Source organism: Heterocephalus glaber, unplaced genomic scaffold (assembly GCF_053883595.1).
Source record: "Heterocephalus glaber isolate CG9 unplaced genomic scaffold, H.glaber_assembly_v1.0 deba00001532, whole genome shotgun sequence".
In the NCBI taxonomy this organism is placed as follows: domain Eukaryota; kingdom Metazoa; phylum Chordata; class Mammalia; order Rodentia; family Bathyergidae; genus Heterocephalus; species Heterocephalus glaber.
The window spans coordinates 27,727,120-27,743,088 of NW_028258330.1; the positions used below are offsets into that span (position 1 = coordinate 27,727,120).

Genomic DNA, 15,969 nt, shown 5'->3' on the forward strand with positions numbered 1-15,969 from the left:
CTCCACTTCCTCTCAGCTCAAATGTAAACACTCTGGGCACAGCCACCAAGAAGGGGAATCCACAGACTTCATCCTTTCAGAGAGCACACTGATGCCTAGAGGAGGACAGGGACAACCCCAGTGTCGAGCAGAAAGGGTCCCTGAGCTCCTGTTTCCCAGCTCAGAGCTCAATCCACCCATCTGAGCCTCCCTGGGTGGAAGTGGGCTCTGGTTTTAGGAGTCAGGGTCAAAGGTCCTGGAGAAGGAAGGTTGTGCCCAGCCAGGCATCATGGTGCCACACAATGCCCCTGCAGCTTGGGCATGGAGGCCGGCCACTCCTGGAAACCTACAGGGTTCTGCTTCTCAGAGGGAAGGGGAAGGTCCTGGCCCCACATCTCCAACACCATAGCTCACCAGCAGGTTGACTCGGAGCCTGACACAGACCAGGCACCATGGGTTCCTCCTTGTACCCCAGGTGGTACCCAAATAGGTGAGGACCCTGAGTTCAGAGAGGTCATGTGTGTTGCCCAAGGTCACACTGACCAGCACAGCCACCACTCAGGTCCAGTTGAGCTCGTGAAAATTAGACTAGACAAAGTCCCTAAAATGGGACACAGACAATAATAGCTAACATTTACCAGGATTTGGTGTGTGCCAGACAGAGCCCAAGCAGAACCCAAATAGTCATTATCTCTTGCACAATGGTCTTTTCTAGGAGTGTGCTGTTATTTATTATCTTATTCTCACTTTACGGAGGGGCAAATGGAGGCTCAGGAAGAGGAAGGTCCCACAGTCAGTCAGGAGGCAGCCAGCCTCCCAGGCCTGTGGAGCTCTGGGCATGACACAGATGCTTCCTGCCAGAGAGCAGTGTCCGCGTGTGTATATGTGCACAAGTGTGTGCTGGGGGCGGGGAAATGGCCAGACAGTCTTGTCACTGCCCCATTTGAGGCCTCCCTCTCACAGTGGTAAGTGCCTGTCAGTGTCCCTGCTGGCCTTACCATGTGAACAGGAAGGAAGGCAGCTTTGGATATGTTGAAAACAACCTCCAATGGTCTCTGGACTGCAGCCAAGTTTCTAATAGAGCAGGGAGGAGAGGTCTCTGGGAATGGAAACGAGGCTCCAGGAATCAAGAGGATGGCTCAGGGCTAACCAGACTGACCCCTGGGACAACCCAGCATCTGAGCCTTTGCTTCTGCCATCCCCCTGTTCAGTATCCCAGAAAGAGCACCACAAAACCTTCATCTTTATTCCACTTACTTGCTGTGTGACTGCTGGCAAAGCATTTTAACCTCTCTGGGCTTTGGTTTACACCTGTGTAGTTGGAAGGGCCTATATACCTTGGAAGGTCCCTGCTTTCATGCGTAACAAGGAGAAAGGGCTGAGGCGAAACCGTAATTTCCCCATTAATAATGTAATCATAGTTGGGCGAGTGTCCCAGAGGAGCCTCGGAGATCTTAGGTGTCTAACACAGAAGCCCATGAGGAGCTGGAGCAGCTGCTGCAGCTGAAAGCACAGGGAGGAGGAAACGTGAAGAGTGGGGAGCTGCTAGGGCACAGGCCAGGTGGGAAGAGCACAGGGATCGGCCTGCAGGAGCTGCATGTGGAGCAGGAACAGGCTGGAACCTGGGTGGAGCAGGGTGGGAGGACCACACAGGCCTCACTCAGCCACAGGGCAGGGCCAGGGAGGGGCAGCGGGGAGAGGTTGGCGCAAGTGATGAGGACCTCAAGGAACAAGCAGGCCCAGGCTGATCCCATGCAGCTAGAGGACCCCAAACTGCCCGCCTTCTCTTTCTGGCCAGACATGGGGAGACTATTCACTCTGCCCTAGCATGCAGAACCCCAAGGTGGCTCTCCACTAGGAAAGGCATTCGGTTAAGTCTGAGGCACCAGCTTTAGGCACTCTGGGAAGAGGGACTCAGGTAGCAGAGGACAGTGAGTGGGGCATACAGGGGAGAGATGTGTCCTGGAGTGCCCACAATGCAGTTCAGCTCCATGCACCCCTCCCAGGCTGCCACCCTGGCCAAGGCCCCAGAGCCACATCCAGACCCAGGCACAAGTTTTGCTGCCAAGGACTCAGACCAGAGCAAGGTGATGCTGAGGGTGAGGGCTGAGCATATCTGAATGATGACTGATAAGCTTAATCTCCTGACACCCCTGCTTTTTCCTATTTAACCCTCACGGCAACCCAAGGGCAACCCCATCGCTATCCCCATTTCACAGGTAAGAAGACTGAGGCTCAGAAAGGGAACGCTCAGAAAGGAAAAGGAAGAGGCAGGACGCCAGCCCAGACCTGCTGTTCTCACTCAGAGCTGCTCACATCTCCTCCACTCCTTGTCACTCCTCAGGGCAGCCACCAAAAGCAGAAGCCGTGCTACCCTGGGGGCCCCAGTGAGCACAAGGCCAGTCCAGCCCAGAACACTTGAGTTTCTGGCTCTCTCTCCCCACCGCAGCCTAAGTTCCTCCCAGCACCCAAAGGGAGTGAATGTGACTGCACATGAGGTCATGCAGGTGGAGGGTGGGGGAATGAACATAGGAAGAATCTTGGCTGCCAGTCTGGCTCTTGCCTTGAACTTCACCAAGCTTCGCTCTTGGGGTCTCCCTCTGACCCAGAGGCTACACAGCACATAGGGCTCCTTCCCTCCCTCTGTGCCCAGGACGGTGCTGGGCATGCTATACAACTGAACTTTAATCCTCCCAAGTGCTGCAAGAAAGGGATTGCATTCCCATTTTACAGGCAGAACGACTGAGGCTTAGTGAGGGGACTTGCACAGGAAGATCATGAATAGGGAGGAGGTGATAAAGTGAGATAAGGTCCCAGACCTGACCCCAAAGACAGACACTGTGAGACCCTACAGCCTTTATTCTCTCCCTCTCCAGGATCCTGAGTCAGGCCAGACTCCTTATGCCCAGTGGTACAGACATGTAGATAACACAGCAGACCCCCACCATTCAGTGCCCCTCCCAGGTGGCCCCAGCTCCCTTCCCCAGAATCCCACCCATGGCCGTCTCCAGCTCTTCTTTTCAAACCTGCAGCCCACTTCCACAGCCCGACCTGTCTTCCATTTAATCACATGCACTTATTTTATTGACCTCTTTTAATTTGGCAGGCAGTATTCCCGGAGCTGGGTACAAAGATGGCCACTCAAGGCTCCCCCTAGCTGTAATGTCCCCTCCTCCAGGACCTCCACGGAGCCCCTCTCTGAGTACCTGACACCTCCTCTTGCCTCCTTCATCATCTCCAGGCCAGAACTGGGCACCCTTTATAGAGAGTGGCATGGCCCTCCATAGCCCCTAGCAAAGAAAGAGCAAATGGGAAGAGAAGGCAAGCAGGAAATTCTTAGGAGACTAGCTGGGAGTTGCCCAAGGGCATGTTCCTCTCATGGGCAGTGACATCTGACATCTGTCCATCTCGATGAGCCCCATTCAGACCCAGGTCTAAGTGCCTGGCCTCAGAAGTCCAGGGATCTTTGGTACAGCTTCTCCTGACTTGGGGACTTGCCAGCCAGCCTCCACTGGCTCATGAGACCCTCAAATCCAAAAGGTTACAACATCAACCCCCTGCCCATACTCCTTATCACCCCCAGCACCCCTGGAAGGAAGCCTGCAGGGCAGCTAAAAACAGTAGGAGTTTGTAGAGATCAGCTCCAAGGAAACTAACCGCATTTCCTGGGTCTTGGTGACACAGCTGGTATGTACAAGCATGTGGGAATATAGGTGTCTGTATGCCCTGGTTTTGCAAATGCTACATGTCTGACATTTGTATGAACTGTGCTTGTGTCCCTGCTTATGTGTGTGACCTTGTGTCACATCTACGTGGATGTCTTTGGAGGTGTTCCCTTGGTGGGTGTCTGTTGAGCCTCAGGTAAGTGTGCAAGTCTGCTGCTCTTTGGGAAAGAGGCAGTGGAGGCACCTGGGTGGTAAGCAGGTGTCTGCCACCTGACACAGGTGGACCTGTGGCTTTCCATGAAGGCTAGCACACGTGTATAACGTTTGTGTGTGTTTGTGTGTGTGCTCGAGTATGTATGAGTACTTCCAACACATCTGATGGTGTCTCCAGGCTGCATGTCCACTTCTGGGACATCTGAGTGTGCTTAGGGGTGTGAGGTACATGGATGAGGCTGTTTCCAAGCCTGGGGCTTCCTTGATAGTGTGAGTGGGTGTGTGTCTGGTAACATGTGGGTGTGAGAGGCAGGAGATGGTACACGAACACAGGTCTATGTACGTCTCTCAGTGTGGATCCTCCCCAATGTGCCATGATGCTGCTGCTTCTTTTTTTTTGGTACCAGGGATCGAACTTGGGTCCTTGCGCTTGCAAGGCAAGCAGTGGAACCACTGAGCTAAATCTCCGGCCCCCACGATGCTTCTTGAAGCCTACAACATCAACATTTCTTTGGATGAATCTGTGAGACTGAGTGGCTGAGGTCTCTGAGCTTGAGCTGTGAATGTGTACATTTATTTGGGTGTGCAAGAAAGTGTGTACCCAGCTCCTCTGCAAGGAATGCTAGCAGTCCTAGGAGTTCCTCATCCACTCAGGCCACACAGCCACTGCCTCACATTTTCCATCTAGCAGGAAATATCTCCTCCTGCTGTGACAGGCAAGCAGCTGAGGACCCTTAAGAGTCCCAGGATTTGGAGCAGCCTCTAGGAGAGTCCCATGGAGAGGCTGGGCAGGAACCAGCCTTCTTCCCATCCAGTGACACACTGAAGATCTCTCCCCCTGCAGAGTCCAGGAGGTGAAAACAGAAAAGCTACATACAGTGGCCTGTGTTATAGCCTGGCATCCAGGAGGCACTCAGAAAATAAACACCGAATGAATGAATGAATGAATGAATGAACAAACGAATGAACGCGGAACAGTTTAGAGAAAGGTGATGACCAGGATGGACACTAATATTTCCTGAACACTGAAGGGGTCCCTCACCACTGAGCAGGCATACTTATCCCCCAGAAGACACAACTGCTCATACGGGGACACAAGCACACTTCCCCTACCCCCACCTGCAGGGTTCAGGCCCTCAACCTGTCTTATGTACCAGTTGCCCCCTACAAATTTTAGTCTAGAGCATGGCCCACGACAGGAGTCCTCTCACCAACCCATGTCCCAACTTGCAACCAGAAGCTCATTTCACTGATCACACTGTAGAAAGAACAGGGTCCTGAGTTAGACCAACTGGGGTTAGAATCCTGGCTGTATGACCTGGAGCCTCCATTTACACATCTGTACAATGGCAAATGGGATCAATGAAGTGCTTCCTCTGGGCCCTTCTCATTAGACATCTAGGCTGCCAGCACCTCAAACACACGTGTGATTCCAGGGAGGTGGGGAGCCTGGCCATGAACACAGCAGGGAATGCAATCACATCTTCCTGTTGTCCCTGGAGCAGCTCCTAATTTATTAATATTCTATAGCTAAGGAAATCCATCCTCTTGGCTTCTCTAGTCCCTCCAAGAATGAACACGCAGACAGACATCCTGTCTGCTCATTGGCTAAGAGTAATAACAATTCCCCATGAGATGCGGGATTTCACTGCTTGCAAAATATTTTCTTGTCTATTCATACCTCCCTGATTGCTGAAAATAATCCTTTGAGGTTGTCCAGGAAAGCATACAGATGAGGAAAAAAAAGCAACTCAATAGAGGCCAAGTGACTTGCCATACAGCAAATGGCAGAGTCAGGTCTCAAAGCTAGGGCTTTGGGTTCCAGCTCTCTGATTCTTCCATCTCAACCAGTGAGTTCCAAGCCTGACCTCACCACATGGTAGACAGGTAACTTTTAGTGGTCATGGGTGATCTCAGACCACTGGGGCTTTGACGGTCAAACACAGTCAATGTGTCTGCTCTGCAGATAAAGCTGCATCTCTAGATGTACACCATCAACAGTCAAGAACCTTCAGACTTTCTTGGCTAGCAGGGACTCAAGGCCAGGCAGCTCAACTGTAGCCACCACATAAATCTCCCCCAAACATTCTTCAAGAAATCATAACCACCAACATTTTGGACTGTTTAAATGCTGCTTTCCACAAGCCCTATGTCTGTATCAAAACATCCAAGGTCATCCAGCCTCTGAATAATTCAAGTGAGCTCACTAGCATCTCTGCAAAAGCTCTTTCAATCTTTTCATCGGAAGAGAACTGTTCCATTTACACTTCCCTCACTTGGACACCAGGGCAGGGCCTCACAAGATAGGAGACCTGGGAGATCTGGGAGATGCACAGCCACCAGAAAGTCCTTCCTTGGTTGACAGTCCTCAGTGTCCTTTCGTGCCCAGCAGGGAGATGAATTTGAACAGGGCCACCCATAGACTCAAGTATCCTCCCCTCAACTGAAATACCAGCCTTCACTAGACACACTGGCAATCTAGTCTTTTCATCAGTTACCCATTTCTGCATATCCGAAACCAAGTGGACTAGAGAGACAAGAAAAATGTCAGGCGCTTAATATACTCTTACTCCAACTCCTGACTGCTGGGAGACCTGGAGCAAGTTCCTTCCCTGCTCTGGCTTCAGTTTACTATCTGCAGGATGAAGAAAACCATGCCTCCTGGCCAAGACCTTCATTTATGGGCCATATTCAGTCTTCACTCTGCTTCTGTGGGGTTGGCAGCAGGGTAAACAAAAGTCAAGAGGAATCAAGGGGCTGGCCCAAGTGCACACACCAAGAATAAGCATAGTGAACCCTTGCTTACCTTTCTCACCAATCTCCTTCCCTTCTCTGGCCTCAATACTTTTTTCGAACTCAACAAGCCTTTTCTAACTTCTCTTTACCTGGAATGTTCTTACTGCACCTCCTTATCAGCTGGCTCCGTGTCATCCAGGTCTTGGCCTCCCTGAGCCCTGACTACCTTCATGTGTTCTTGGCACACTTACCCTTCTCCACCTTTATCACGATCTGTACTGTGCTTTATCCTATGACTACTGTTTAACCCTGGTCTCCTCAAGGCTCCTTGAAAACAAGACAGGTTAGCCTTGCTCACAGTTGTATCCCCAGATCTGCACTAGTACCCAGAAGGCTCTATATAAATAGTTGGTGAATAAATGAATGAGTCAGAGGCTAGGAGAAAGAGAACAGCCTGTATCAGGTGGGGAGGAGGATGGACTCTACACACCCACAGAATCCACGTGACAGGTGCTCCCCATATCTCGTTTTTGTTGTTGTTGTTGTTGTTGTTTTGGTATGCGGGATCGAACTCGGGACCTTGCACTTGCAGGGGAGCCAGCAGAACCACTCCCCGTATCTCTTGAGAATAGCACTGATCTCAGCTACTGCCATCTGAAGTTTATTGCATGCCAGGTACTCTAGTGGTGTTTGTACACATTATCTCATTTAATCCTTAAGGGTGGAAGGTGTCTGATCATCCCACTTTTACACATGAGAAAACTGGTCCAGAGACATTAAGTGACTTGCCCAAGATCAGTCAGGAAAGCTACAGATCCCAGCTCCGATAGTGGCTTGAGACTTATGCATGAAGCCTGAACAACTGAGTAGATGGTAGAAACTGAGGCTTAGCCCTAGCCCAGGCACTGGCCTGTTCCCCGGAGGGCCCTGGACCGTGTGAAACCATAGGCTCAACTGCCAAGAACCACTTTCCCTTCTAAACAGCCACAGGTGGCCCAGACAGGTTTTGGGGTTCTACATAATGACCTCCTAGGATGGACAGGAGCCCAGAGGGGTGAATGCATGAAGAGACCCTGATGCAAAGCATGTGACCCCCCTCCCTCCTCTGCCAGGGTGAGCCGCAAAGGTGAGGGGTTCGCAGTCTGCATATGGAGCAGCTCAAGCAGAGTACAGGAAGCAGCTGGAAGCAACCAGAGGGCAGGTCCCAAAGGTCCTCTTTCTACTCATCCTCTCCCTCCTCCTGCCCACCCTCCACTTGCTCTTTTTTCCCCAGTGGCTTGGGAAGATTACAAGGGCTGACGGAAGAACCTCTGATCATCAACACTGAAGGGATCCTTTGGGAAGACTCATCTTCCCACTTAATAGATGAGGAAACTGAGGTCTGGCCTGAGGAAAGGTCTGAGGCTGAAGGGACAGGTAATCCTACTTCAGACAGACCTGCCCTATTCTACAAGCATTTTTTGAATACATGTGAGAGTCACAACTGAGAAACACCCCAACACTCTTAAGGAAAGAGAACCCTTTGGCCGAAAGCACCACAGCAAAGTTAAGGGCTTCGGGCAGACATAAATCAACAGTGCTGTTAATTCCCTGGCTCCTGGCCAAGAGTACTCTGACATCAATTGACAAGCGCAGGTAACATTTCAGTCTCTTCCAAAACCGTGCCTGGCCAATGACAGTAGAGCCCAGTATTCCAGATTTTCAGAACAAGGTCAATAAATGATGGCTGGACTGTCCCTACAGCTAACATTGGTGCCAGTAGCAGGCAATGGAAGCTGGCCTACACCCAGAGCTACACCCAGTGGACCCATGTCCACTGAAAGGGCCAGGGCAAAGCCTGTTCCCCGGGAAGTCCCAGGCCCCATACATCCTCAGGGAATGCCCCTTTCAGGAAGGCAACTTTCCTCCTCCCACTGGGAACATGGGAAGGCCACAGACAGTGACCAAAAGGGGCCAGTGGGCAGTGGTGTATTTAAAACCTGCAGCAGAGAGGGCAGAAGACGATACTCTGCAACTTAGGAAGCTGCCTCTCAACCGGTTCTCCCATGACATCAATCTCTCAGGCTGTAGGACCGTTAGACTGGGCGGAAGTGGACTCTAGCCAAGGGGATGTTCCCAGATGTCACGCTTTCAAACTGGACCCGCCCTGAAAGGCAGGCGGGGACAAGCCTGTGCTGGGGAAGCCCTGCATAAAGACTCAGAATGGTGTTCCTGCCCCTCCTTGCCAGGGGATGGCCACAGGTTTCCCTGGCAGCCTGCTCACCAATGCTTATCCCGGAAAGGAGCCTCCACAACCCACAACCACAGCTTGCTGACCTGAGGGCGGGGTTCCAGCTGCTGAAAGCAGAGGTCTAGCCCCTCATTTCCTACCCACCCCCACCATCTAGGCATCCTCAAACACCCACTCCCCAAATCAGGACCCACTGAAAAGGGTCCTATCCAAGACCATCTTCAGTAGAAGGCTTCCCAAATAAAGTGGAGAGAGGAAAGGGAGCCTTAGATTGACTTCAGGGCGGTAAGTCTGGGGCCCTCTCCCCAGCTTGTTCAGTGGGGAAGTGGCCGGCTGGTGCTTCAGGCCCATGGGACTATGACAACCCGCGTCCCCTTACCCCCACGGCGCCCCACCTTGAGATAGTCGTTCTCGGAGCGCAGCTCCTCCAGCTCTCGGACGAAACTGCCGGGCCCGCAGTCCAGCATCTCCTCGGTGAGGTCGGAGAAGGCGAGCGAGGCACTGAGCGGCAGGCGGCTGCTGTCCACTGACGACGCGGCCACCGACGGCTCCTCCGGGGAGGCGGACGCCCGCGGAGGCTGCTGCGCAGCCGGTGCGGGCTGGGGAGGCTGCCCAGTGCGGGCCCTCGCCGGGGTCCCGGCCGCCGACTCGGCGTCGCTGCTCAGCGCCAGCTCCAGGCCCAGCAGACGCGCCTCCTCCGACGCGCAGTCGGACACTTCCGAGCTGCTGTCGGTGAGGCTGGGCGGCGGCGGCGGCGGGCGCGGGCCCGCACCTGGGCGCGGACGACCCTTGGCGCGGACCCCGGTGCGGACCCCGGCCACTCGCGCCCCCGCGCCCCGCATCCCGGGGGCCACCACGCGCCCCTTCTTGTCTGGCCGCGACGAGGACGCGGCGCTACAGGCGGCAGCGGCGCCCGGGCCTGGGCCGCGGCGGCCCTTGACCAGCGACCAGCCGGCCACGTCCTTGGGTCGGGCGGGCGACGGCGCGCGGTGACTCTTCTTCCTCTCCGGGGTTGGCGCGGGCGGGGGGCCGCAGCCCCGCGTCGTCGGCTCGACCGCAGGAGCCTCCATCGCGGCCTCCCGTGGCCTCAGCGCGCGGCGCGCATGGCCCGCGCTAGCCCGGCCTCGGCGTCCCTGAGGAGGGTCCCGGAGCGGCTCCGGCGACTTGGGCCGCGACTGCTCTCTGGTCCCCTCAGCCCGGGGCCTGCACTCCGGCCCAGGTCCCCGCTGCGCGGTCTCTGCACCGCTGTGCGCGCGGAGCGAACGGCCTGACCGCCTCCAGGCGCCCCGGCTTCGACTGCGGCTCCGCCCGGCGCCCGCCCCTTCGGCCTCGCCGCGCCCCCGTAGTGCACCCGGGCCACCGCCGCCTGCACGTTGATCGCCGTCCCGGGCTCCGAGTCCGGCTGCAGCCCGGACCCCGGCTCCGCCCGGCGCAGCCCGCCCCCCGCGCAGCCCCGCCAGCTCCCCGCCCCGCCGCCTCGGCTCGGGGGCGCGCGGCTCCGCGAACAAAAGGCGGACGCGGCGGGAGCGGCGGGGAGGGACGCAGGCAGGGAGCGAGGGAGGGATCTGCGAGGCAACAGCGACCCCCTCGAGGGTCAGGCGGGCCCGGGCAGCCGCGGCCTCGGCTCGGTCCTCCTGGGCTGCGCCGCCGCCTCCTACCCCGCGGGCCGGGAAGTCGCACCCCGCGGAGGCGCCCGTGAGCCCAGCGTCCGGGATGGGGCCGCGTGCGCGGCTGGAGCCTGGGTTCCCGGGCAGAGGCCTGTTGGACCTCAGAACGCAGGAGCCAGCATCCATGCACTCCGGCACCTCGCCCCTCGCCCGGTGCTGAGCGTGCGCGAACTCCGCCCCCTTTAACCTCGCCGGGCGCGATCTGCGTTCCCATCTTACAGATGCGTAAACCGAAGCCCCGCGGGGACGCGAGACAGCCTCGTGGCCCACGGCAGAGCCCGGACGAAACCCAACCTCACGCCTCCAGGGCGTGCTCGGACTCCTGCCCTCGCTTCTCACCTACTACCTTAGGGACCGTGGAACCAGGAGTGCAGGCCCAGCTCTGCACCCCTTAACTGCCTGCGGAACCAAGCATGCTCCCCTTTCCCCGGCTGTACGGCTAAAATGGAGGCGACCCATTACGAGGTGTCAGACCGGTGGATGGTTTGGGAGTAGGTTTGGGCCCGCGTAAGGGCTGACGCGGGGCGGAGGTTGCCTTGAGCCCCCAACACGGTCTCCCCGGACCCCCCTCCCAGCTCAGGGTGACCCTGAAGCCCCACCTGTCGTGGGGATGGTTTCTTTGCTTGGAGGGTTGTTTCCAAGGTTCCTGGATGAGCTGTGGATCTTCCAGTCTGTTACAGCTTCCTTGACCCACCCTGCCTCCAGCGCGGTACCTCGTTACCCCTATCCCGGACCACAGCAAGGCAAGAGGGTGAGTTAGTTCTTTAGCTCCCCTAGAAGTGGTGGCCAGCCTCAGAAAGGCCCTGTCCTAGGAGGGCAAGGCTCCATTCTCTTCCCCTAGTCTTTTCTGCTTTCTCTCCATCCTTTTTTCTCTTCCTTTTCCATGTGTTCCTTTTCTTCCTCTTCCCCCTTTTCTTCCTCTTCCCCATTTTCTCTTTCCTTCTCTTCCTCCCCTTCTTTGATCCCCCTCCCCATGAACAACACACACCTGGCACCAGGTCAACTTCTCTGTCTCTGTCCCGCCACCTTTTAGGGATCCCTTCTCACCCAAAGCATGACTTCAGATCTAAGTGTGTAAGTGTCCCTCACATCCTCCAGGTGTCCTCCATGGAGCCAGAAGAGCAGGGCTGCTCAGCAGGTTCTGAACCAACACTTCCTCCAGGGCATTCCCACCCTCTCTGGGCAAGAACCACCACCCCCCCACACACACACCAGGGTAACACAAGCACCACACAAGAGGCACACAGAGTAGGCTTGTCCATTCCTGGCCTTGTGGAGTACACAGTATGTCGGCAGATGGACCATAGATCCAGCAGGGTAGCCTGGCATGGCACTGGAGCATCCGTGCTAGGCAGTGATGTGGAAGGCTTGGACTGATGACCTTCCCATTCTCTGGGCCTCTGGGTCTCCTCCTGGTCTGGTCTAGCACAGCGGATTACAAGGTCCTCCCAGGTCTGGTGTCTCTGCTCTTGTAGGCTGGTTCTGGTGTGGCACAGAGAGATGCTATGTGACTCTTGGAAATTGTTACCCTTCTCTGTGCTTCTGTTTCACCTCCTACACAGATGTGAACTTGGAGGTGTTTGAGGTGTGAGTTCGTGCAAGGGAAGTACCAGAACAGGCTGACACACCCTTAGCCACACAAGTGGTCCTGAGATTAGAGTGGCCTGCCCCTCCCCTTTGGGACCAAGGCCTGAGTCCTGGCACATCCTTTCTGCATCCCAACACTCTGGCTGAGCAAGGGTGAGGGCTCTTCCTGCTCTGTAGTTGTTTGGACTTATAGCAGCTCCAAGGGACAGCAAAGGCTAGTGGGGAGGAGCTTGGGGTCAGGTGGGGTAGAGAATGGGGCTCTGGACTCAAAGTCGTTCAGAACAAGTCAGATTTCCAAAAGGTGAGATTTGCTGGGAGCCCAGAACTGGCTATGTGCAGGTGGGTAGCTGTCCTCAGCTGCCAGCAAGCCCTGCGGCTGTCTGGCCCACAGCCTCTTACTGTGCCAGGATCTAGCCTCAGTTTTTTCAGTAAAAGATCTCAGAATGGTGTTTATTTGTTCTCTGTCTTTCCCTCCCTCCTTCCCACCCTCCCTCTTTTTCTCTGTCCTCAAAGTTTCATTGTGTTGCTCAGGCTGGTCTTGGACTCCTGGGGTACAGTTATTCTTCTGCCTCAGCTTCCCCAGTAGCTGGGACTACAAGTACATACCATCCCTGGCTCAAAAATACTAAAGAACTTCTTGTAGCTGATTCTATTTTTCAAAAATAGGCACACTGATAACATAGCTCATCCCAGTTACTCTTCTTACAATGTGACATTGACACTCCTCCAATTGAGTGACAGGATCTGTGTTCTCTTCCAAAGTTAGGTCATAAAAGGCAATGTGGGCTGGGGATGTGGCTCAGTGGTGCTGCTGCCTGCCTAGCAAGCGCAAGGTCCCGAGTTCAATCCCTGGTACCAAAAAACAAAAAGGCAATGTGAGCTGGGCATGGTGGCCCTTGCCTGTAATCTCAGCACTTGGGAGGCTGAGGCAGAAAGCTCACTGAGAGTTCGAGGCCAGCCTGGGCTGCAGAGTGAGTTCAGGTTCAACCTGAAGTTCATAACAAGACCCTATTTCAAAACAACAACAACAACAACAAGAAAGGCAATGTAGGCAATGTGGCTTCTACCCAGTCACCAGCCTTCCTCTGTCTGTCTTTCTGTCTCTCCCTCCCTCCTTCCCTCTGTCTCTCCACTCACCCTTGGAATCCAATCCCCACATGGGGAGGAAGCCCAGGCCATGTGAGTTGTTCCAGCAACACCTCCAGCCGGGGATTTTGCTCAGTGGTTCTGGCGCCTGGCTCGCAAGCGCAAGGTCCAGAGTTTGATCCCTGGTACCAAAAAAAAAAAATACCTCCAGCTCTGGCACCCACTGACCACCAGACCTGAGATGATTCAGCCCATCTCCGAACCACCCCAGCTGACAAGTAGAACAGAAATGAGTTGGCTCACTAACCTTGTCCAAACTGCAAAACAAATACTGTTTTAAGGCATCAAGTTTTGGGGCCATTTGTTACATAGTAATGGGTACCTGGAATGTGTGATCAAGGTCATGTAGCTTGGAAGTGGCAGGACAGGTGTTGATTTAAACCTAGGGTCACTCAATTAAAGAGCAGTTGGGCTACAAACTATCTAGCTCAGGCGCCCAGAGTATACTGTGTAAAGCTCTAGTCTAGAAGGAAAGAAGCACTAAAGGATTATAAAAATTTTTGTGACAGTGTAAGCAACAAAGGGGACAATTATCCAAGTGGAAAAAAGTTTTGTTTTTCCCATTCAAGGTGCTAAACTGACCAACAGGATGGAAACTGATAGGGCTGGGGATTTAGCTCAGTGATTTCACCGCCTGCTGCACAAGCACAAGGACCCAAGTTTGATCCCCAGTACCAAAAAAAGAAAGAAAGAAAGAAAAAAGGATGGAAACTGATGGAGTCTAACTTGTGGAAGGCCTCCAAGAAGAGGTGATTTATTTCTAACAAAGGAAAAGTTTTTCAGTCATACAAATCATGAAAGGAACAAGCCACTGGCTGAGAGGTTCTTAGGGAAACTTGTTTAAATAGATAATCAAGAATGTCTTGGGCTGTGGATTTAGCTCAGCAGCACTGCACCTGCCTTGCAAGCGCAAGGTCCTGAGTTCGATCCCCAGTATAAGAAAAAAAAGATCTCTCTGAGGAGGTAGCCTTTAAACTGAGTTATTCAAAGAGCTAGGAGATAGAAGACAACCTCAGGCGGGGGGCGGGGGACAAAGAGCTGAAGAAGAAAGAAGCTTGGTAGATATTCGAGGAAGTGAGAGTCAATACAGTTGGAACTCACTGGATGATGGAGAGGAAAGGAGACAGCACATAGGGTTGGATGAATAGCAGGAATGAGGGCCTGCCTGGGCGGGAGCTTATTCTCCATGCAGTGGCAAGCCATTGGAGTAAGCTGGGCAGTGATACAGCCTCACTTATGTTTTGGAGTAAGTAGATCAGATCGTTGTGCTGCTGGCAAGAAGAGGCGCTGGGAGATAGTTGTGGGGCTGCTGAGCCTGTCCCTGGGAGCTGAGGGCGGCTTGGATGAGGCTGGAAGCAGAGGAGACGGAAGGAAGAGGGTCATCTGGAGCTGTGTGCTGAGGAGTCAGAGACAGCAATCTGAGCTGGCAATGAGGAATCAGCAAAATCAAGTTCAGTTCCCTGGTTTCTGGCTTTCGCTGGGGGACAGGGCAAATGACAACTCCATATACCATGGCAGGAAAGGCAAGCTTGGTGGCCCTTAGAGGGCAGAGAGGACTAGGCTTAGAGCGGGGAGTAAAGAGGGTTTGGGGGGGCATGTCCAATTTGAGGTGTCTGTGCAGACATCTAAATGGAGAGCTCAGACAGGTAAGCGACACTCAGATGTGGATCCCAGGGTACCACTTGGATCTGGAACCTTGAAGAGTCATTAGCACTTAGATAACATTCAAATCCTTGAGGCCAGATGAGGTAACTTAGGGAGTGGGTCTGTGGGGAAAAGGAAAACTGGCCCTGGAACCAGAGACATAAAAACTCCTGATTCTAGAAAATGGGTAAAAGAGGAAAAACTGGTCACAAACGACAGAGAGGGTGAGCCCAGGAATGAAGCCAGAGGAGGAGGGAGGGTGGGGGAGACTGGTAGGGACCTTGGCAAGAGCAGGGGTGTGGGACAGAAGGACCAGGATGGACTGAGGAGGGAACAGAAGGCAGAATGTAGGCAAAGGAGAATTACAGCAGCCAGGGGCGACCGTGAGACTGGAGAGAGAAAGCGGGAGAAGGGCTGGGGCAGAGCCAGGGCTGTGTTCCCTTGTCCTGGAGGACAGGCAAGAAGATGGATGACCTGTCGGAGGGCTTCTGTTTGCTCAGTGAGGAGGGCAGGGCCCAGCTGAGGGCAGGGGAGGTGGGTGGCCACTGAGGAGGGCGAGGGTGCTCTGTGAGAGAGCCTCCTCAGACAGTGTGAATTCCACCGCCAGAGCCAGGGATCTGTCAGGCAGCCTTACGCATCTGTTAGAGATTCAGGCCGGAAGCCCCTCAGCCCAGTGAACCTTTCTCCTGAATGTTTTCACCTTTTCTTTGCATTGCTGCAAGTATATTAATTTTTATTAGTGCGTGTTTGTAATACAGAACAGTGATGTTCCTGTTGGGGAATTGGTATTCGCACATAACACACCTCAATAATTTTCAATCCCTTTCCTCCCCATCCGCCCCCTTGTCCATTTTCAAGAGTCTACCTTCTAGTTTCCCATCATTTCTCCCTTATCTTACCCATTTACTTGTATTTTAGGTTTCTCACGTAAGAGGAAATATTGTTATATTTCACTTTCTGAGCGTGGCTTATTTTACTTAGCATGATAATCTCCACTTTGTATATAAAATTCTTTGCAAACATCACTTTAACACTTGGAAATAATCCACTGAGTGGATGTTCCCCAGGTCACTCACCTTTCCCCTTTCATTGGACACTTACA

The 15,969-nt window shown here is 54.0% G+C and overlaps 1 protein-coding gene across 1 annotated transcript in view; it reads right to left on the reverse strand.

Moving 5' to 3' along the window:
* Nucleotides 1-10,616, reverse strand: part of Mtcl2 (microtubule crosslinking factor 2) — a 65,272-nt gene extending 54,656 nt beyond the window's left edge. Inside the window, exon 1 of the mRNA XM_004867816.3 lies at nt 9,219-10,616. Within this exon, the coding sequence (XP_004867873.2) occupies nt 9,219-10,616 (1,398 nt within the window). The remainder of the gene's footprint in view (nt 1-9,218) is intronic.
* Nucleotides 10,617-15,969: the final 5,353 nt, after the last annotated feature.